At 35.1% G+C, this 23,688-nt stretch overlaps 1 protein-coding gene across 1 annotated transcript in view; it reads left to right on the forward strand.

Annotated features, from left to right (window-relative positions):
- Positions 1–9,056, forward strand: part of USP38 (ubiquitin specific peptidase 38) — a 43,599-nt gene extending 34,543 nt beyond the window's left edge. The window contains exons 9-10 of the mRNA XM_031010423.3: positions 1,133–2,495; positions 7,863–9,056. Coding sequence (XP_030866283.1) covers positions 1,133–2,495; positions 7,863–8,024 — 1,525 coding nt within the window. The 3' untranslated portion in view covers positions 8,025–9,056. The remainder of the gene's footprint in view (positions 1–1,132; positions 2,496–7,862) is intronic.
- The last annotated feature ends 14,632 nt before the right edge of the window (positions 9,057–23,688 follow it).

Raw genomic sequence — 23,688 nt, forward strand, 5'->3', positions numbered from 1 at the left:
TTGAGTGTTGTCTTTCATAACAGTTTAATTCTACTTAATATTGCTTTTACCTTTAAAAACATATTTCAAATATTACTCTTTAAAATACTATTGCATATCTTGTATGTTTTTTATATTTTCTTTTGTTTTTAATTTGTTTTCCTTTTTTGAATTCTCTTCCTTGAGACCAGCTGTTCTCAAAGTGTGAAACAAGGACCCCTGCGGGTTCCCAAAACACTTTCAGGAGTCTGTGAGGTCTTCTCTTTTCCAACAGCATAACCGTGTGAGGCCAGATTTTCTTTATATGCTTCATCCAAAAAACATATAATAATAGAATGCAGAGAAGATATGAGGCTCCAGCTGTCTTCTGTTAAGCCAGATACTTAAAATATTTGCAAAATGTAAAACACTGCCATTCTTACTTTTTTTTGGTTTTAGAAAATACAACTTTTTCATTTTTAAAATGTTACTAATATTAAATAATGGGTTTATTATTGTTTGCTAAATGTTAATATTTTATTTTCTCAGTTCTGACAGTAAATATCAATAAATACAACCCATGTAAAGGAAACCTCTTTGTTTTTTAATTATTTTTAAGAGTATAAAGGGGTCCTGGCACCAAAAAATTTAAGAGCCACTCCTTTAGACCAGTTCATAATTGTATGGGTTTGGTATGTTTTATTGTCGCCTGACCACTTAATTAATAAAACCTGTTATCATCTGTATCTCCCTGTCTTTGTTCTGCTCTGTGGAATGACTAGTAAAGTTAGTTGGGCTTGGTATGTGCCAGCCTTCCTTCCATTCAGCTAAGAATCTATTCAGTAGTTTATTTGTGCCTGACTTTCTATGAGATGTCAGGAAGACAGAGATATATAAGACAGGTAAGGGACGTTTATAATTAACTGCAATGTAATACATGCTATTAAGTAGCAGTATGAAGAAAGTGTAATGAGAATATAGACTAGTAATAGCCACCCAGCTTTTTTTCTGCATTCTCAAAGCTGTTCAATTTTCTTTTAATTAAAACAGGAAAAACCTGATTTGTTTACATTAAATTTGATTAGAATAGTTTATAGAAGCCACTAATATTTTTAAGTAGAAATGACATTTGAAGTTAATTTAAGTAGTTATATAATGATATCCTCTGCTGCAGGCTCCATGAAGAAGAAAAGATCTTGAAAGTTCAGGCCTCACACAAGCCTTCTGAAATTCTGGAATGCAGTGAAACTTCTTTACAGGAAGTAGCTAGTAAAGCAGCAGTACTAACAGAGACCCCTCATACAAGTGACGGTGAGAAGACTTTAATAGAAAAAATGTTTGGAGGAAAACTACGAACTCACATACGTTGTTTGAACTGCAGGAGTACCTCACAAAAAGTGGAAGCCTTTACAGATCTTTCGCTTGCCTTTTGTCCTTCCTCTTCTTTGGAAAACATGTCTGTCCAAGATCCAGCATCATCACCCAGTATACAAGATGGTGGTCTAATGCAAGCCTCTGTACCTGGTCCTTCAGAAGAACCAGTAGTTTATAATCCAACAACAGCTGCCTTCATCTGTGACTCACTTGTGAATGAAAAAACCATAGGCAGTCCTCCTAATGAGTTTTACTGTTCTGAAAACACTTCTGTCCCTAATGAATCTAACAAGATTCTTGTTAATAAAGATGTACCTCAGAAACCAGGAGGTGAAACCACACCTTCAGTAACTGACTTACTAAATTATTTTTTGGCTCCAGAGATTCTTACTGGTGATAACCAATATTATTGTGAAAACTGTGCCTCTCTGCAAAATGCTGAGAAAACTATGCAAATCACGGAGGAACCTGAATACCTTATTCTTACTCTCCTGAGATTTTCATATGATCAGAAGTATCATGTGAGAAGGAAAATTTTAGACAATGTATCACTGCCACTGGTTTTGGAGTTGCCAGTTAAAAGAATTACTTCTTTCTCTTCATTGTCAGAAAGTTGGTCTGTAGATGTTGACTTCACTGATCTTAGTGAGAACCTTGCTAAAAAATTAAAGCCTTCAGGGACTGATGAAGCTTCCTGCACAAAATTGGTGCCCTATCTATTAAGTTCTGTTGTGGTTCACTCTGGTATATCCTCTGAAAGTGGGCATTACTATTCTTATGCCAGAAATATCACAAGTACAGACTCTTCATATCAGATGTACCACCAGTCTGAGGCTCTGGCATTAGCATCCTCCCAGAGTCATTTACTAGGGAGAGAGAGTCCCAATGCAGTTTTTGAACAGGATTTGGAAAATAAGGAAATGTCAAAAGAATGGTTTTTATTTAATGACAGTAGAGTGACATTTACTTCATTTCAGTCAGTCCAGAAAATTACGAGCAGGTTTCCAAAGGACACAGCTTATGTGCTTTTGTATAAAAAACAGCATAGTACTAATGGTTTAAGTGGTAATAACCCAACCAGTGGACTCTGGATAAATGGAGACCCACCTCTACAGAAAGAACTTATGGATGCTATAACAAAAGACAATAAACTGTATTTACAGGTAAGTTGGAAATACAAGCTTTATTTGTTGAAAATATTAAACAATTGACACAGTTAAATTAGTACCCTCATTTTGAAATCTAACATGAGTTTTTATGAAATTCTGAAATATAGGTCTGGATTTATATGAAGTATTCTCAACCTGTATAACTAAATTGCCTTTCTAATATTGTGACAATTTGAATGAAAAGTGGCAATTAGATGTAATGCAGAAGACTTTATTTGTTCCTTACAAAAGATGGCTCATTCTGAAATCATGCCATACAAAATACAGAAAGTTTACAAAAGTGGACATATCCTCCCTCTTCCCCTCAGCCTCACCCACCAGAGGAAATAACTGCTAAATATGGTGTTTATGCCCTCAAGACTTTTGTGTAAATGTTTTAAGGGCTATTTATTGATATTTAGGTGGATAAGATTAAAAAACATTAAAATGTAGACTATGTAAAGAAAGGATATTCATATTCTTTGAGGATGTGGGCAGTAAAACCAAGGAGATAATAGAACAGTTGTAAATCAAAGCCAAGGAATGGTTTTATATGAGATAAATTTATTCATAAATATACTTTTTTCAAGGAGTTAGTGATTTTATTACTTAAATAAAGGCTAATAAAAAGTTAAAATTCTTGCTGAAAGTATTTTTGTTTTTGAAACTTGCTAATTTGTTCTCAACATACAGGGCTAGCAGTAAATTACAGGTGAAATTCTAGGTACATTAATTGGGTAGTCTAAGTGATTTTGAGTTTGAATGAGTATATTTTGAAAATTTTGTGTTTGAAAGTCACTCCTGAAAGATACAGATAGAATAAGAAATGAGCCATTATAGTACTGATTTTTAGAGGGAAATTTTCTCAAAAGCTTTCAAATTTACTGCGTTATAAAATACTCATACATTTTTAAAGAAGTATAGCAATGTTCTTGAGTGACAAAAACAATAAACTTTACAGAAAAAAATAGAAAATCAGAATATTTGTTTGAACTGATTAACTACTGAAGACTCTAACATCTAGTCAGATGGCTTATGATCAACATGCTAGAAATAGAATGTATTCAACTGTGTCCTTCTTACTAGATATCATATAAACACTAGTCAGAGGAGAAATATGGGTTTTGAAAGATAAAATACTACTCTCATTTCTGTGATTAGAATCCCAAATGCTTGTATAGCCATAGCAACTACTTGTTTGTAGCTTAGCTCCAAGTGATTTTCCAGTTTATCTTGCCTTTTACCCCATTACTTTCTGATTATACAATATTTGAGCGTGAGGAGCTGTTCTTTTCATTATTATTTTAAGACTCGTATGTTACTTTATTATAAAGAAAAAGCATTATGTATTTTGTTAATTCAGTTTTTCAGTTTTGTGCAGTTGTTCTAGATTCAGTCTTAAGTTTCATATTGACAAGTTGTTTGATGCAAGAAAAGATACCACCAAATTTTATATTAAGGTATTTACCTGTATTAAGACTAGGTAGTAAATCAAAGTTTCATTATTAGAGTACCCTTTTAAAGCAAAAATACAATAATAAATATTCAATTTTTTTTTTTTTTTTTTTTTTTTTTTGAGACTGTCTCATTCTGTCACCCAGGCTGAAGTGCAGTGCTGTGATCATGGTTTATTGTAGCTTTGAACTCCTGGGCTTAAGTGATCCTTCTGCCTCAGCCTCCTGAGTAGCTAAGGACTACAGGCATGTGTCACCATGCCTGGCTAATTTTTAAAAAAAAATTTTTTAAAGATTGTCTTGCTATTTTACCCAGGCTAGTCTCAAACTCCTGGGCTCAAGCAATCCTCCCTCCTCGGCCTCCCAAAGTGCTGGGCCACTGCATGTGGCCCAATAATCAACTCAATTAGGAACTTATATTTAGATTGTGATTATTTACATTTATTTATTTATTTATTGACACAGAGTCTCGCTCTGTCACCCAGGCTGGAGTGCAGTGGTGTGATCTCGGCTCACTGCAACCTCCACTCCTGGGTTCAAGCAAATCTCAGGTCTCGGATAACCAAGTAGCTGGGATTACAGGCATACGCCAACGTGCCTGGTAAATTTTTTTGTATTTTTAGTAGAGACAGAGTTTCACCATGTTGGCCAGGCTGGTCTCAAACTCCTGGCCTCAAGTGATCTGCCCACCTTGGCCTCCGAAAGTGCTAGGATTACAGGCATGAGCCACTGTGCCCAGCCTGTTTACTTTTAAATACAGTGATTGATAAAGGCTCAAATTGTGAAGTTTTTCATACCATTTAATCAGATCATTCTGGTATTTTAAGTACATGTTAAAAGACTACGTTCTTTATTCTGTTATGTGGATGCACATGTGCTCATAATTGCCAGGCAATAGAAAACTATAGCATTGAGATTATGTATACAGCAGTTTTCAGCTATCACTTCTTAAACACCTGGAGCATGTACATGTGTGTTTTCATTCTATCATTTTTGTTTTTATATCCATTTTTGAGATATAATTATTATAAATATATGTCATGCTTTATAATAGATTACTATGTCTGGACTATAACTTTAAGAAATAGCATAATACCTTTTTATAAAACAGCTATAAAAACTTAAATCGTAAAAGTAAGGATGTGAAGTGGACATTTTGAGTTCTTCTGCTCTTGAACAATATTGCTAATGAATTTACCATTTTAGTACATATCAGGGTAGCTGCTTTCATTTTAATACTTCATAATCAGATTAGAAACTCACCTTGTGATAATTTTAAGAAGCTTTTTTTAGGATTTCATTTTTACATTTTAGGATTTCATTTTTCAATTTTAAATCTAGCCACAACCAGATTTACAAGTGTTAGAAAATGTTGCTCTTTTGAGTATTGGCAAGATCCGTGGTTTTGAAAAACCCAGGCAAAAAATCTTATGTGACAAACCATTCTCTACTCTGTGTATCATAGCCTGACATTTGGGAAAACAATGCAAATTGTGGATCTCGAAGTAAATTTTTGAAAGGGCTTTTCTCTTCATATATTTCTTTCCCCTTCATATATTTCTTTCCCTTCAGCCCAGTTTCCATTAGGAGTATCTCCATTGTTTTAGTGTCTGGAATATAAAAACTAAGCCTTTGGTTAGGATACAGTGAGAGATTGTGTAATGCATCATCATTGCATGGTCCAGATTACCCACCCATCTGTCCTGCATCAATCAGCCACAGACCACTTCCCATCTTTTCTTGCTTGGTTTCTTTCCTTTGTTTCTTTGGAGGAGGTAGTAGTTCTTCTTAACTTCTTAATTATTTTCTTTTTCATACATTCAGAAGAGTATATTCAATATATATGTGCAGTTTAAAGAAAAATAAAAGGATTAATGTCAACAGTTTTACTTGAATGAGAAATATGAATATACTGAAAATTATTTGTCTCAAGGAGCAATAACTTTCCTGTGACTAGATCTATAGTCTACTACTGAAATTAGAATTAACTTTAGTACTTGATATAAATTTGTGATATAAATTACACATTCTATGATAATCATAATTTTGACATTGTACACAATGTTCTTACCTGTATTAAGTAAAAGACAGTTTTTCCTATTTTTATGCATTGTCTAAGCTTATCAGAAAACAGAATACCACACATTTTTTTCTGTCAGCCATATATTTCTATAAATAATAAAGCAGAAAAAGAATATTACTTTTTTGGGATGTTGTATATCTTGAAATACAATGTAGGTTTCATGGGTACAGATGCAATGGAGCTACTAATTTTATATTTTATGTCATTCGACATAGTTTCTATAAGGGAATCACTGTATAAAAACGTCTATGCAAGATTTGCCTTATCTTTTAGTAGCAGAAGTTCAAGGAGAACTTCTTGAACTCTACCTTACATGTTTGTTCAGTTTTAATTCGTTACAGAACATTGTCTATATATCTGAAACCGTGCATTGTTTCTCAGATACAGAGTCATAGTTTCATCGCTTGTTTGGATAGTTTAATAGGTTATAGAGCTAGAACAATGAGGATCTGTGGGTGAGGGTTTCTATCTGTTTCTGATGTTACTTATGGCACTTAATTTCAATCTGTAAAACATTTATAATTCCTACGTTAATTTTATAGATCAAAGGATAAATTAATATATATATCACCTTAAAAATACTCTGTAGGTAGATATTATACCAAAGAGCCAGCAATTATAAATGTTGTAAATGACACTGTAGATCACAAAAATGTTTTTAAGAAATATCCTGCAAATTAAGTTTTAAAAGTCCTAACAGACTGGTTAGTTAAGCCATTTTGTTACAAGGATTTATCAAAGGTCCCTTTCAGCCATAAAAATAGGTGATTCTTCATCATCTTGTGTACTGGGACTTGAACAGAAGATGCTGCATGCTACTGAAAAATAAAGTATCTATAATATGACAGATAGGTGTCAGGGTATGCCTGGGTCTTTTCTTCATAACGAAAAATTGAGCATTTTGTGAAGAGGGAAGAATAATAAACTAAACCATTTTAGCTAGAAATTATAAAATAGTATTACCTTGCCAGATGGAACAAAATCACTAGGCCTTAAGTTGAAAAATCGAAATAATAGTGTTTTCGTTATTAATGTTAACTGTATTTTGAAAGCCCTTCAGGATGATTATGCTAACAAGTTCAGGTATGCTGTGACCAGTAACTTTTAGACCTTATTTTTACCAACCCCACTTGAAATCTGTAGATCCTCTCCCAGAAAAATAAGCACATGCCAGAATATTTTGCATATTTTTCCAAAGAGTTTGTGGGTCCCAGTTTTAGAATCCAGTTGTATACCTTGCCAAATGAATTTGCCATTATTTATTCATATTTGCTCCCTTTGAAGCTAAGCACCTAATAGTATTCTAATCTGAGATCATTAATATTTATTGAATACCTAACATATGCTTGGCATCTAGATAAATATGACTGATTTCTGATAAAAGTTTTCCTGATAAGGAAACGTTCTAGATATTACTGTGAGGAGGTAGGCTTCATTTTACTTGTCAGTGTTCTTTGAGACCTGTTTGATTATTTATTGAGAAATAGTCTATGGAAAGGCCAGAAAAAAATTCAGTCTTCTTCCTTTATTCATACATTTAACTGTAATCACGCACTTCCAAAATAGCCCCAGTTGCTGGAGAATAGATAATCTATTGTGATAATCTTTGAATTCTATGTTAAATATATTAGAAAAGAATCTATTCCAGTATGTTTTAGAGAGTGTTGCAGGAACTGTAATATTTTCTTAGAGAAATTTTTTTTTCTTAGGTGCTTTAGTTTCAAAGTTATTGAGATTTGAAGAATGTTTATAAGGATTAAGGTAGTTTTAAAATATTTCTATAGGTGATATAACGATCCATTGTATTTAGCATTTTAATTTCATAAAAATTATTTTTAATTTTAGGAACAAGAGTTGAACGCTCGAGCCCGGGCCCTCCAAGCTGCATCTGCTTCATGTTCATTTCGGCCCAATGGATTTGATGACAACGACCCACCAGGAAGCTGTGGACCAACTGGTGGAGGGGGTGGAGGAGGATTTAATACAGTTGGCAGACTCGTATTTTGATCCTGAGAGAGTCCAAAATGCACTGGTCACGAAACGTCTAATACTATGACTGTTAAAATGTCAGACTATAACAAATATCTATCTTTTATTTTTCATTAGACCCTTATACTTCAAGAGAACACACTCAGTGCTTGTTTTTATTTTCTTGACACATCTATTAACAAAATGCATCATGGGAAAAAAATCTACCTCTTAAAATTCCATTTGCTTTTATGGTTAGACATGCTTGACCAAAAATATTCAGAAGAAAATATGTACCTGGTCCTTAATTAAGCTGCGTTAAATTTGGTAGAAGCATTTAAATGGTCTATCTTCAGTTTTACTGAACAAAAAATGTAATTTATTTAGCATTCTTTATAAAAGAATTGATGCTAGAGGTAAAAAAAAATACTTGTTTTTAAAAAATCCTTTACGTCTTGTGTAATTACCCCATTATTAAATTCAAGTCTTTGAAAATCAACTAGAGATTATAAAGTCTCTAAAGAAGGCAATAACAAAATTTATCAAGATATAGTACTTTTCAGTTTTTGTTTAGTGTCTTCAGCATCACCGTGTCTGTATTTCAAGTACAAATGTTTTTAAAAAGGATTCTTTATACATATGTGCTGAATTGATTTTAAGAAAGTTGCATGATCCTGTAGGAGCAACATTTTTACCTAAAAAATGCTAACTTTATAGTATTTCTAATTGTTCAAGGATTTTAAAATTCTATTTCAGGGAGTATATCTTCTGTGTGTTTTGAAGGAGGTGAGTTCTGTATGTGCCTTGCAGTACTGTAATTCAAAAATAGGAATCTTTGGCTGCGAAATTTTAATGAAATATTAGGAAGTAATTTTCGTGCTAACATTAAAATTATAACTTTTTGAAAGGTAATAGATTTTCCAGAAGTAAAATCTGATGGTTCTAAATCAATCAATGTGATAGTTCATTTTTAACTCTTAGAAGAATTCAGAGGAAATGAACCCAGCTAAGTAAAAAAATCTGTCTTGATTTTGTTACTTATTCCTCAGAATATTAAACATTGATCACATATTTTTAGAGTTTTACTTTTGGGTTTTTTGTTTGTTTGTTTCAGTCATATGTTTTGCACTGTTGTTTCTATTTTCATAGTTTTAGATAAAATGTTAAAATGCCAAACCCTACCTTCCTACACTTTTTCTTTTGCCAGGAAACTGGAAACATGTCAGTTCTCTTGGTTCTTGATTATACTGTACTCAAGAGTTATCCCAGTTATCCCCCTTCCTAAAGGTTTTAACTTATCCACAGTTGTGCATTGTTCTGAAGATTGGTCTCATATTTATTTTGAAAACACTTTAAGGAAACAATGTTCTTCGATGATTTGGGGTTTATCTTTTTCCCAAGCTTTTATGGCAGTGGTTAAAAAACAGAAATCCTCATGTTTATTCCATTACCTCCCATTCCTAACCTGTTTCCAGTCACCAGGAAGATTAGGAAGGCAGATTAGATTAAAAACTGAAAATTCTTTGCAGATTTAATGAAGGTTCTCCTCCTTATAAATGAATGAACCAGTTATCATGCTTTTCTGTGGTTTTCCTATCCCAATAGTGAATTTCTGAGCTATCCTGTGTGTTCAGTTATCCACTTACTTGATAGCAACTTATGACCAGATTATATCAGTCTTGGCATTTATTGAAATTGGTAAAGTGATTTAATACTTGATAGATTGATATTGGGCTAAGATGCTTCTAGGAACTTTCATAAAAGCAATTAGACTTGTGCAGCTTTATCTATGAATATCAGGTCTCTCAAGGATTTTATGTATCAAGATAATATGTATTGACTTTTTTAAATGATAAAATGAATTCTAGTTAAGAGTCTTTCCTTGGTATCTGCAGTGGATTGGTTCCAGAACACCATCCCCCGATATTAAAATCCACAGATACTCAAGTCCCTTATTTATATAAAATAGCACAGTATTTGCATATAACCTATGCACATCCTCCCATATACTTTAATCTCCAGATGATTAGATATGATTGCATAGCACTTACATTGTGCTATGTAGTTGTTATATTGTTTTTTCATTTGTACTATTTTTTATGATATTTATTGGTTTTTTAAATTTTCTATCCAAAGTTGTTTGAATCTAAGGATACAGAGCCTGAGGATATGGAAAGCTGACTGAATATAGTAACACTGAAGAATATTCAAATGATAACTCATACCAGTACCAAAAACTTGAAGACTTCCTTTTAACATTAAAAATACAGTAACTTTTTACATGATTTGTTGAATTCAACATATTTGGAACCAGAATAATCAGAAACTTCATTCAAAACCTATGCATCTGAACTTTTTTAGTAAGGTAATACTCAGGACTGCTCTGATTCTAACAGATCCCTGTTAATTACAGATTTATTTGTCATATTAGGTCTTTTCTTTCTCCCATATTCCTAACCCGTGTACTACCTCCAACTGTTGTGAGGTTTGACTCTGAAGACTGAGTAGAGTACTATTGCTGTTTTTCTTTCCTTAGTCAGAGTAATCAGTTTAAATGAAGTTGCTCATTGCTGCTAAGAAGCATTAGGCTTCACTGCTAGCAAAAATGAAAAACTACAAATCTGAGTCTTTCAAAGATGTTTATTGACATAATTAAAGTAAAAAATTGTTTAGAGATATGCAAAGAAGGAAATATATATGATGTCACACAAGCTCCAGTAAGCTATCCACTAAGCAGGTGCCTGTGCAACTCTGATTTATGGCATTAACATATCTCAAATTGAAGGAAGGATTCTAGCTCATTTTCCATTCAAGCATCTTCCCACTGCCTCTCTTCCAGCTAAATAATCAGAGAAGCAGGGCAGTATATCCCTGGAGATCCCTGACTTTTATCTCCATACCTTAAATTGTTGGTAGATCCTTTGGATGTAGAGATAAAAATTCATTATGATGCTAGAGGTATTGGGGGGTCCATGCGAAAGGTTCAAACAGCCTATTACATTAATGCACATGTGGAAAGAACAAAAATTTTCAAGCTAAGTCTTAAGTTCAAATCTATAATTTTTTTCTCTTCAGTTCTGTTCTTTGTATGATAATACTTAAAAAAGTAGTTGTCTTCTTTTCACATACACCTCTTTAAAGCTATCATCTTATAATAAGTGGAATTGGATGCTTATTGTGTGCCCAGCACAGTTTAGGAAAAAAATAATTGGCACTGTTTGTCCAGTTACTGGAGATCTTCATTTTGATGCTTTGTACTTTGTTCCAGGTCTTTAATTCTCAGTCCATCTTTTCCTATGATTGTGTACTTCACATGATACATTCCATATAAAGAGCTCTTTTAAAATGAGTATTTCAAAAATACTGTACATTTATATATAGTATTTTTTTCTCATAAAAATGCGATAGTTTATATATCCTTTCATCATACGTTTTTTCTAATGAGTTTAGATTTCTGAAACTAAATATTCCTGAAGTAGAGAAGAGTAAGTTATTCACATTTTACAAAAACATACTAGGAAATGCTAACTGGTTATTATTAGCAACTCAGTAACATCAGAGGAGTAAGGTTAAATCTTAGATAATGCAAACCTGTAACTAAGAAGTGCAACAGTAAGGAAATTTGAATTAAAAGTTGCTATCCCCAAAAAACAAATAATTCTAAAATATAAGCTGTTTCATATGTATATTCTTAAGTTTTATCAAACTGTTATGTATCTTCAGTGTTAGCCTAAGTTAATTTTCTTACAGTCCTTTTTTAGAAGTGAACGAACCTCAAAATGAATGGGGGATTAAAAAAACAAACTGCTTTAAAAAAACTAGCTTGTTTAAAAAAAAAAAAAGCTTTCCCATATGAAGAAATGTGTATAGAAATAATTTCTAAAGAAATGAGAATCAAGATTTTTATAAAATCAGCAGTCTAGGTTTCACAAATTCAAAAGGATTTATTATGTAAAACCATTAGCCCCACTGTTACATAACCAGTGTGGACTTAACATTAAAAATAGAATCTAAGAAGTCAGCCAAGTGTATTGCCAGCTCTCGTCAGTGTCTGTTATGACCTGCAGTTGTTTTTCTCTTCATGGAGCTCATGTTTTCATGTGTTGCTTGTGTTGTTGACACACACACACACATCCCTGGATTTCAGAGGGTGAAAAATTTAGCCTTTCCTGGCCAGGTCATCAGTTTTTAACCTTGCATTTCATGTTGAAATCACTTGAAGAGCTTTTTAAAAATAATACCATGCCCAAGCCTCATCCCAGACCAATTACATTATGTGGAGACTGGGCATCAACGTTTTTTGAAGTTCCTCACATGATTTTAATGTGCCATCTGGGTTGAGAACTGGACTACAAAAGAAATTTTTTCCCCATAGGTCTTTCATTCAAGGGGATTATTAACGTATGTCGAGAGTCTACCATGTGCTGGACACTGGCAGATATTTATGTGTCTTTTTAACTTATACCAGCCCTGTAAGTGGGCTCATACCCATATCCTCCCTCACCCCTTAATGGACAAAGAAAATAAAGATTCTGATTAAGGAACTTGCTCAACATCGTGCAGCTAGTAAAAATCAGAACTAAGATTTTAACCCAAGTCTTCAGAGCTCCAAAGTCAATACTCTAATGGAGCAAGAGGACTTAAGCAAATTACATATTAACAAAAGCTTAACAATGAAGTTTGTAAAATGAAATATCAGTGTGTTTCCTTTATCCTTTTGCACTCCAAACATGATTCCTTAAGAAAAAAAAAAAAAAGATCTACTTTGTTAAAACCTATATGTGATAATCTAAAGGGTTGAGAAATGTGGTTCTTAAACTCATTTGTTTTACCCGCCTAGTTTCTGTTTGCTTTACTAGGCTTATCTCTTCCATTCTTGCCTTTATGCCCTCTGTCATGCATATTGGACCTTGCATCATTTTTTTTCACACAGCACCATATACTTGCCATCTCGAGACCTTTGCACATTCAGGTCTCAGGATAGCATACCATTCCCCTTACGCTACTTTCTCTTCCCAGCTTTCAGCGGACTAATGTCCTCCTACTCTTCAGTATGTTCATATCTTCTCATACTGACTTCCCAAGCTGATTAGTCTCCGCCTTTATCCTGAGGTGTGTATTGTGCTTCTTTGAGAAGGCCATGGTTTAGCAATGGGGCTAAATTAACACTGGAGTAAAGGCTAATCCTTTACACTATAAAGTTTACACCCAACAAAGATTAAAAGTAGGTCTTAAAAGGATCAAATTCTAATGCTGGTTAAATTCTTTAAGTAATTTAACTGCATACAGAACAAATGGCAACCTTTTTAAGGAAATGCAGTATACATACCCAGCATTTAAGAAAGTAAAATTCACAGTATCCAGCATCTGATCAAAAAGTCTGAGGCATTCAAAGAAGGAGAAAAATCCAGAAATTATGGAAAGAAAGGAATTTGCAAAGTAGGAGCTTAAAAGGAATGTAGAAAATCATGAGCACAGTGAAGAGAAAAATGGAAGATCTGAGAGTCAGTTATCCAAGAGAAAATTAAAAGCACCCAGAGGAAAAGAATATGAGGTCAGCAAACAATACAGAGCCCACAGACCAAGTCTATCCTGCGTCCTGTTTTTTCGTAAGTAAAGTTTTATTGGAGCACTGCTATACCTGTAACCTATTGTGTATGGCTGTTTTTACACTACAATGGTAGAGCTGAGTAGTTATGACGGAGACCATATATATTAGTCTGTTTTCATGCTGCTATAAAGAACTGCCTGAGACTGGGTAATTTATAAAGATGAGGATTAATTGACTCACAGTTCTTCATCGGTTGGGATGCCTCAGGAAACACAATCATGGCAGAAGCGGAAGCAGGCTTGTATTACAAGGTGGCAGGCAAGAGAGAGCAGGGAAAACTGCCTTATAAAACCATCAGATCTCGTAAGAACTCACTATCCTGAGAACAGTATGAGGGAAATCATCCCCATGATCCAATCACCTCCCATCAGATTCCTTCCTCAACACCTGGAAATTACAATCCAAGATGAGATTGATTATGGTGTAACCATATCACCATACAGCCTGCAGAGCCTAAAATATTTACTGTGGTACATTAAAAAATTCTGATCCTTGATATAGAGAAACAAAAGACCAGTCATTTTATCAGAATATGAAAGCTAGAGGACGGTGGAATGGCATCTAAAAAGTGCAGAAGGGAAAAAAAGTCAACCTAGTGAATACTCACTATATCCAGTGAAGATTCATTCAACATGAAGGGGAGATAGATATTTTTAGACAAAAGCTGAGAGAATTTTTTTCTTGAATATTTGCACTACAAGATAGGTTAAAATTCTTCAGGCTGAAGAGAGCATACCAGGTGGAAATTTGGATCTACAAAAAGGAAGGAAGATTTGGAAATGGATTTGGCACCATTGACTCAATTTACAGAACAAGAAAGCAGGGACAGTTTTGGGAAGCTCAAGACACACTGCCCATGAGCAGCAATTTGGACCTCCTGCTGCATCCACTGTGCATCAAACACACACTGTACAGACAAAGACTCCCAGGAAAAGAAGTATAAACATGAACTAACACAGAGATGGGCAAACTACAGCCTGTGACCCAGCCACCTGTTTATGTAGAATCCAAAGTAAGAATCTTTAACTTACACATAAACTTCTAGAATTGAGTTTAGCAAGTCTCCTAAATACAAAGTTAATATACAAAGTTCAAGGGTATATTTATACACCAGTGACAGGTATTAGAATATGAAATTTTAAAATATTGACAATAATGTAAAAAATCAATTTTTTAGAAATCTAGAAACAGCTTTTTTAGAAATAAAAGATGCATAAGACTGCCACACAATACCACAAAACATTATTTAGGAAATTAAAGAAGACCTAGATAAATTATGGCTTGGAAGACTCAATATTATAAATACCTAATTTGTCCTCAAAATAAATAGCTAACTTTTCCCAGTCTGTAGAATCAATGCAATCCCAATCTGGGAATTCTATTTTGTATTGAGGAGTTGATTCTGAAATGTAAAGGGAAAAAGTCCAAAAATTGTCAAGACTCTTGGAAATGAGGAACAAGGTAGAATGACTTTCTTTACAAGATAAAACTTATAAAGCTAAAATAATTAAGATAAGGGGGCTTATCAGAAATACACCCATACTTACATGCATATGTGATTTATGACAAAAATAATGTGACCATCCTAGTTGTTTGAGACTGAGGCTGTTCCCAGGACATAGAAATTTCAGCTAAAACCAAGAAAGTCCCAGGCAAACTGCAATGACTTGGCCCCTAGACAAAGGTGACACTTCAGTGTGAAAAGGATGGTCTTTTCCATAAATTTTAGTGGTACAGCGGGTAATCATGTAAGATAAAAGAAAACCCTTACTGCACACTATATATAAAAAATGTATTTCAAGTGGATTTTAACTGTAAACTGAAAGGCAAAATAACACATCAAAGAGATTACTTAGAACATCTTCAAAATCTAGGTGTATGGTTAAGAGTTCTTAAACAGGACCAAAAAATCCTTAGTCATGAAGGAAAACAGTGATAAAATGGATTACATTAAGGTGAAAAGCTTTTCATCAAAAACTCCATTAAGAATAAAATATGGGCCAGGTGCTGTGGCTCACACCTGTAATCCCAACAATTTGGGAGGCCAAGGTGGGAGGATCACTTGAGCCCAGGAGTTCAAGACCAGTCTGGGCAATTTAGTGAGACATCGTCTCTAATTAAAAAAAATAATAATAAAATACAAAGCCACAAAGTGGTACATCTGTGTAAATCATAAGCGAACATATAAAGAACTACAAATCAACATAGAAAAGCCATAGAAAAATGAGCAAAAGACTTGAGCAGGCACTTCCAGAGAAAATAAATTTCTAATAAACATACAAAAAGGTGCTGAACTTCATTAATCACCAAACCTCAATAATATGCCATTAAATGCTCATAGAATGAATAAACTTAAAAAAAAACTGGCAATATCAAACATTGGTGAAGATATAGAAAGTTAATTCTCATATACTACTTACAGGAGCGTGAATCGATAAAAGTACTTTGGAAACTGTTTGGCACTATCTTCTAAAACTGAACATGTGCCTACTGTGTTATCTGGTAACTTCACTGCTAAAGAGAGATGCTACAAAAAATGTGTGCAGAAGGCACATTTTAAATGTTGTGTACACAGAAACAGTTTTAAATGTTCAATGCAGTATTATTCATAGTAGCCTAAAACTTGAAACAACCAAAATATTCATGAAGAAAAGAATGGATAAATAATCTGTGGATATTCATTTTTCTTGCTGCTTTTAGCAAAATATAAATTCTGATGGACATTCATATATATTAAATTCCTTTACAGCAGCAAAAATGAATAAACTCCAGATACACGTCACAACATTTGAATTCCACAACCATAATACTGAGGGAAACACAAAAGAATGCCCATCTTGTGGCCGGGCATGGTGGCTCAAGCCTGTAATCCCAGCACTTTGGGAGGCCGAGGTGGGTGGATCACGAAGTCAGGTGTTTGAGGCCAGCCTGGCCAACATGGTGAAACCCCGTCTCTACAAAAAATACAAAAATAGCCAGGTGTGGTGGTGTGCACCTGTAATCCCAGCTACTCGGAAGTCTGAGGCAGGAGAATCACTTGAACCTGGGAGGCGGAGGTTGCAGTGAGTCTAGACTGCACCATTGCACTCCAACCTGGGAGACAGAGCAAGACTCCATCTCAAAAAAAAAACAAAAAAAAAGAATGCACACTTTTATGATTCTGTTTCTATAAAACAGGCGGGAGCTAATTTGTGGTATTAAAAGTACAGACAATATTAACTTTGGAGAAAGGGAAGGAGAAGTGTTCAGAAAAGATCATGAATAGGGGACTTCTGTGGTGTGATTAATGTTACATTTTTTTACCTGGTTCTTTGTTTACCAGGTTGTGTTGATTTTGTGATTACATGTGGAACTATCTACTTATAATTTTGTGCTTCCCTGTATGTCTTTTATACTTCAAAAAAAGTTTAAATTTTTAATTATAACTGGCAGCTCTATTGAGTCTAGCCTCCCAGAATGTTTCATTAGAAAAGGAAAGTAGTTAAGCTGTTGGAAGAGCCTCAGTGATGGATGATGGGCCTAAAACAAGAGAGTTGCAGAAAATTGGACAGGATGAAATGAACTGTTTGTATATATCTAAATTGAGTATCCATTATTTAATTTAAATGTCACCTACTCTGGTGCACTAGCCACATTTTAGATGCTCATGAGCCATAAGGCTCATGGCCGCCATAATGAACAGCACAACTCTAGTGATAAGCCATAATGGTGATAAACTACACTTTATCATTTTATGCCTCCTTCCCATCCTGTCCATTATTTGGGTACCCTTTAAAAATTAAACACATGTGTTGTCTAATTACTGAAATAAATGAAAATGCTACGAAAAAAATCTGGGCACCTATCTTCCTGGAAACTTCAGGCTTAATTCCATTTAGAGAATGGACCGTCTGTGACTTCTGAAAGAAGAACTTACAATATTATTAATGGTTTCCACTATTGTTAAGACAACAGACCAATAAACTTATTTTTTAATGTTGCTGCTATTGTCCACTTATTAACCAGTCTGTCTGCTTGCTAGACCCCGTTAGAACATCTTGTCTTCTTTTTAAGTTTATTTTTATTTCTTGGGTCTTGGTTTATACTCAGTCCTCCACTTCCTACCACTGATCCTAGTTTTTTTTGTTTTTGGTTTTTTGGGTTTTTTGTTTTTTGGTTTTGTTTTTTTTTTTTTTTTAGACAGAGTTTTGCTGTGTCACCCAGACTGGAGTGCGGTGGCACGATCTCGGCTCCCTGCAACCTCCATCTCCCAGGTTCAAGCAATTCTCCTGCCTCAGCTTCCCGAGTAGCTGGTACTACAGGGACGTGCCACCATGCCCAGCTAATTTTGTGTATTTTCAGTAGAGACGGGGTTTCACCGTGTTAGCCAGAATGTTCTCGATCTCCCAACCTCGTGATCCACCTGCCTTGGCCTCCCAAAGTGCTGGGATTACAGGCGTGAGCCACTGTGCCTGGCTGATCCTAGTTTCTTGAAACACACAATAATAGAGGTGAATATTTTTCAGGATGCCTGTCTTGTGGTTGTTATGGTCTTGATATCAAAATCACAATATTTCAGTACAGAGCACTAGCACTGCTGCCCTTTAATTTCTCCACGATAATCTATACTTAGCTAAGTCCAAGACACATGTTTATAAATACTACTTATCTGTATTTTTGGCAGCTTATATTTCCAGAGAACTTCATTTTTAGTGTCAATGACAGGCTTGACCTTCATTTAGTTCTGTATGGAGCAGTTTGTTCTCAAACTATAGTCTAGTGTTAATGAGGAAAATATTGAAATCGAGGCTCAGAACATGGAAAAATAATTTGCAGTTGAAATCAATGATACACCTCTGTAGGTTTCTGCTGAATAATTTCTTGAATTGGGTAATTTCCACCCTCTCGGCTTTCAGTAATAGCAGAAGCAACTACGTAAGCAGATTAGCTAATAGACACAAGTTTATTACTTTCCTCACTCATGGCTAAGATGAATGCAAAACGAAAAGTAAAATAATAGTAATAATACAAAACTTGCTTCTCAATCTTCACTGCCTTAGAATAGAGAAAACACTATTAACTACCCTTAAAATCTGGCTTTGGAACGTGATTGTCCAGAATATTCTATCTTCAACAAGGACTCAGGCTGCCAATATAAACAGGACAGCAATTGTCTGGAACAGTTATTCCATATTCCACTATCCTTTTTGGAACATCATGATTAGGCCATCATGGTTACGCACTTATATAAAGAGCTAAGTTTGTGTTAAATACTAGAGGCAAAAAAATAAATTGGGTGCCATTTGGCAAATTATCTTCCCAGATCTACTGTTGACTCAGAATAAATGCCTTAAACAATTCATATCTCCATTTTCCAGGCAATCCAGCTATCAAGAGTTCATCATGGTGGAGTGGGCCAGGCTGTCCTAGTGCCTACGTCTAATTGTCTATGACAATTAGAAAAAGGCACCAGCCCTATTTGGACAATCAAAAAGAAACGAATATCTCTTGCTCTAAGCTAATGAAGTCGATACCAAGAGGCTTGATGCGAATCAAGACTGTATTTCTTGAGGGCTGAATTTCAACCCCTTTTCAAGCACCATCATCTGGGTGCCCTTTTTCGGGCAAAACTTATACAATGTATACCACTGTTCTGAATGGGCAGTTCTCAAAGATGAGATGCTCAGGAGACAACCTGAGTTTACTTGAAGTTTAAAGAAGACAAATATAATAACTGTGAGCTTTAATGGACCAAAACATAATTTTTAAGTACATAAATGATTCAGTGATTGTCTCAGGGAAACCAGCTACATTTGTAAGTCTGTTATGTAAGTTTGTTTATCATTAAGAAAATATTTCTTAGCATCTACTATGTGCTAGGTACAAAGCTGGCTAGCAAGGTAATGAAGTTGAACTTGAACAAAGTGGACACAGCCCCAACCCTTTATTTTGTAGCTCAGAGTCTGGCAGGGAAGGGAAATAAGCCAGCAATTATAGGAGAAATATGGGGAGAAATAGGGGAAATATGAGGTGCTGCACTTACACATGGCAAGAGCAAATATCTAAAGGGGTTCTAGCAGCCTAATAATTATATATTTCAGTAGATTTCAAGAGACATCTTGTCATAGTGACTTGATAACTGTTATAGAATTTATGGTCTGTTTTCAATTTATTAATCACAGCTCCTGCTGCCCATGACATTGCAGAAAATTACTTACAACAGGATAGATCCATTCTGGCTATAGTGTGGCAAAAAGTGCATAAGTATTGCTTATCATTTCACAAGGAACCTCCTTCACTGGCATAGAAAATGAGTATGTACTCCACAGAGGCCTATCTCCCAGGCATCCTTCATCAGTAATCCTGAGCCTGTAATTCCCTCATTAGGACCTCGGTGTTAGGAAGAAAATGACTCAGGAGAGGAGGAAGAGGAAAGGCAATAAGGAGAGCCAACATTTATGGAGTGCTAAATAAACATCCCTATACAGTTATTTATCACTGTCTGCCCCACCCAGAGTGCATTCCATAGGAAGCATCCCACCAGATGCTGCACCTCCTTTCCATTGCTTTTCAATCAGGAAATACAGGCCTCAAAGACAATCCATTCAGTGCATGACCAACAAGCCAGGACTTCTTTCTTTGCTCTAAAAGATGAATTTCGACAATCAGGAATCTCTGCAAGTAAAATAAAGAGACATAGAGAATTACCTGTTAATGGTGGGTGCTGGTTCCAAGTGACTATATAGGCTGGAGATTAGAGAGGCCATTTGAGTAACTTGTAAAATAAGGAAGCTGATTGACAGAAGGAGGACAAAAAGCAGACCTGTAGAGAGGGGCAGGAAAAAAAAAAAAAAAGAGAGACAGAGAAGGGCTAATCCTTAGAGACAAACCAGTTCCTCTCCTCCCTGGTTGTCTAATTCTTCCTTGGTTCCCCCATATTTGTATTCCTTAATAAGCCTTTATTTCCTCTGAAGTTATTTCAATGAGTTTCTAATATTTGCACTAAGATAACTTCAAGTAAACCAATCAGCTAGGTGGTTTACATTTATAATCTTATCAATACAATCACTCTAACAGGTATCATTATTCCTATTTTACACACCACATAATTAAGGCTAGGTGAAATAAAGTACATTGGCCAAAGTGAAACAGCAATTCTGACAGCTGGTAATGAAAAAAACAAAAAACCTAAGGATCATATAAATACATGGAATTGTCTCAGAAAACCACTTTACCTCACTTTTCCCACCTATCCTTTCCTCCACCAAGTTGAGTAGGTAGAGCTATCAATATCCCTTGACACAGGTACGTGATTTAGTCCAGAGAAAACTGGTATATGTTTCTATGTCTTCTTCTCCTTTGTAAGCCAGCATTAAAGTTTGTTTTAATGAAATTTCATCTTAACCAAAATGCCAAGCATTGATTCTCTCAGATTGTATATTTGTAGTGATAACTTTCCTACTGTGTGAACTCATTGAAAACACAAATCCAAGATCGACTAACACCACATGTTGGCCCTAGAGACACCTCAGAGTCTGCTGCAGGCAATACCATTGCTTCAAAACAAAATTGCACATAATGGAAAGACAACAGACTTATTATTATGACATCTTAATACACCCTTATGATAGACGGACGGCACGGGCAGGAGAAAGATTAATTTAGCAAGATAGAGCACTTGTGCAAATAAGACAGAGTCCTAAAGCAAAATATTGGGATACTTCCCTTCAGAAAAAAAAAAATGTTTTGAGCCCAGAGTATGCTCTTGACAGGAGACATTTTTAGAATCCAATGATAACCCTGTAATTTTTTAAATTACAATATATGTATTTTCTTTAATTTTGAAATAAAAACCCTGGAAAGAGATCTCTGTCAGATCAAATAGTCTATGATTCCTACAATGGTGGCAAATAATTTCAAATATATAAATTGGATTTTTTTAAGGCTATAGTATTTGGAAATGGCAGAATAAGATAAGGTATAAAAATGTCAATTTGTGAAGAATAGGCACTAGGCTTTTTAGAGAAAACATATGATCAACTGTGCCTTAATCTATTTAATTACAATACAGAGTTAAAATCCATAAAGGAGGGTTCCCTTTGTTTAGCAATTTTAGTTATTTATTATTATGATTATTATTATTATTTAAAAATGGAGGCAGGGTTTCACCATGTTGCCCAGACTGGTGTCAAACTCCTAGGCTCAGACAATCGGTCTACTTCACCCTCCCAAAGTGCTGGGATTATAGGCATGAGCCACTGTGCCTGGCCAATTTTAGTTATATTTAAATTCCTGTGGATTTCTTTTGGCATTTATTTACTTCATGGACTCTTTGGCTTTTAGCATGATGCATTTTTGTAACCTCTGTTTAGTTTGGTTGGCTGTTAAGCCTATGACTTTTCAGAGTGGGTTCATTATGTTTATTAAGTATAATCTGGTGAGAAAACCCTTCCAGGGTCTTTCTCACAAAGACAATATGAAGTAGCCAGAAAAATCACAACCATGTTTATGATTTTAATAATAACAACTTGAAAACCAGAACAAAATACAGAACTTAGTCCCAAGGGATGACTAAGCAAGTGTCATCAATTTATAGCTGCTATCATTTGTTGAATCACCTTTAGTCTTTGGAATTTCATGATTTTAGTTTTCTTGTGAAAGTAAAACAACAAGAGATACATAGCATTAATAATTTGAATAGTAGTAATATATTGCACATAAGAATTATAATCAAAAAGAGAATTTGTATGCCAAAATGAAAAAAAAAAAGAACTGATTCCACTAGGGAGCCAACTAAAAACATCATGAAGAAAATTAAATCCAGGTTCTTCTTTAGAGATTTCTCATAGCCAAAAAATAATCTAGTATTCAGTCCAAATTGCAGGCAAGTAACAAAAAACTCAAAAACAATGGTCAGGGCTACAGTCTAATAACAGGTGTGCTATAGTTTTCTTCTGAAACATTATTTTTCTTTCTTCAGTCCCCCTTTTCTATTAAAGAGAAATCACAGCAACACCAATTTATTCTCAATATACATTTTAGTCTTATTATACTTTGCCTGATTAGTTGCATAAAGTGTAAAAAGAATAGCCATTGCCCACATAGGATCCTTTTTAAGTTGGCTTTGCTGGAATTTTTTCATAAGGGATTTTGGATTAGACTTTTAAGAGCCTCTCAAGTCTAGCAAGCCAAATCAAGGATTCATCATGAGAATATGCGTGTAATGCCTGTACAAATGGGGTGAATTCCTTTCTTCTTAAAGTCCCCCAAGTATCTTGACATTCTTGGCCTGTCAGAAAGTGACATCTTTTTTTTGTGTGTGAGACAGGGCCTTGTTCTGTTACCCAGGCTGGGGTTCAGTGGCATGATTATGGCTCACAGCAGCTTCAACCTCCCAGTCTCAAGTTATCCTCCCACCTCAGCCTCCAGAGTAGCTGGGACTTACAGGTGCATGCCACCACGCCCAGCTAATTTTTTTTTTTTTAAGACATGGTCTCACCACATTGCCCAGGCTGGTCTTGAACTCCTGGACTCAAGCCATCCTCCAGTGTCAGTCTCTCCAAGTGCTGGGATTACAGCACTTTGAGCCACTGTGGCTGGCCTTTTTATTTTTTTCTTTTGAGACAGGGTCTCACTCTGTTGCCCATGCTGGAGTGCAGTGGTGTGATCACAGCCCACAGCAGCCTCAACCTCCCATGCTCAAGTGATCCTCCCACCTCAGCCTCCTAGGTAGCTGGGTCTACAAGTACACACCACCATACCCAGCTAATTTTTAAGCTTTTTTTTGGTACAGATAGGGTTTCACTATGTTGCCCAGGTTGGTCTCAAACTCTGAGCTCAAATAATCTGCCTACCTCAGCCTCCCAAACTGCTGGGCTTACAGGCATGAGCCACTGTGCCCAGCCAGAAAGTGACATTCTTTATTTACCGCAAGGTCAGGGACCCTGTAAGAGAACTGTACAGACCAGGTACCAGGCCAGTCTTTCTCTTTATATTGGCTTTACAATTTCAATCCCAGTCTTTCAAAGCAGTCTTGCCATGTTTGAAAATATAATATTCCAGCCACAGCCTTGGTAAAATAACCAGGGCTTCTAATATGTCCTATAACAAAAG

Source organism: Gorilla gorilla, chromosome 3 (assembly GCF_029281585.2).
Source record: "Gorilla gorilla gorilla isolate KB3781 chromosome 3, NHGRI_mGorGor1-v2.1_pri, whole genome shotgun sequence".
Taxonomy (NCBI): Eukaryota; Metazoa; Chordata; class Mammalia; order Primates; family Hominidae; genus Gorilla; species Gorilla gorilla.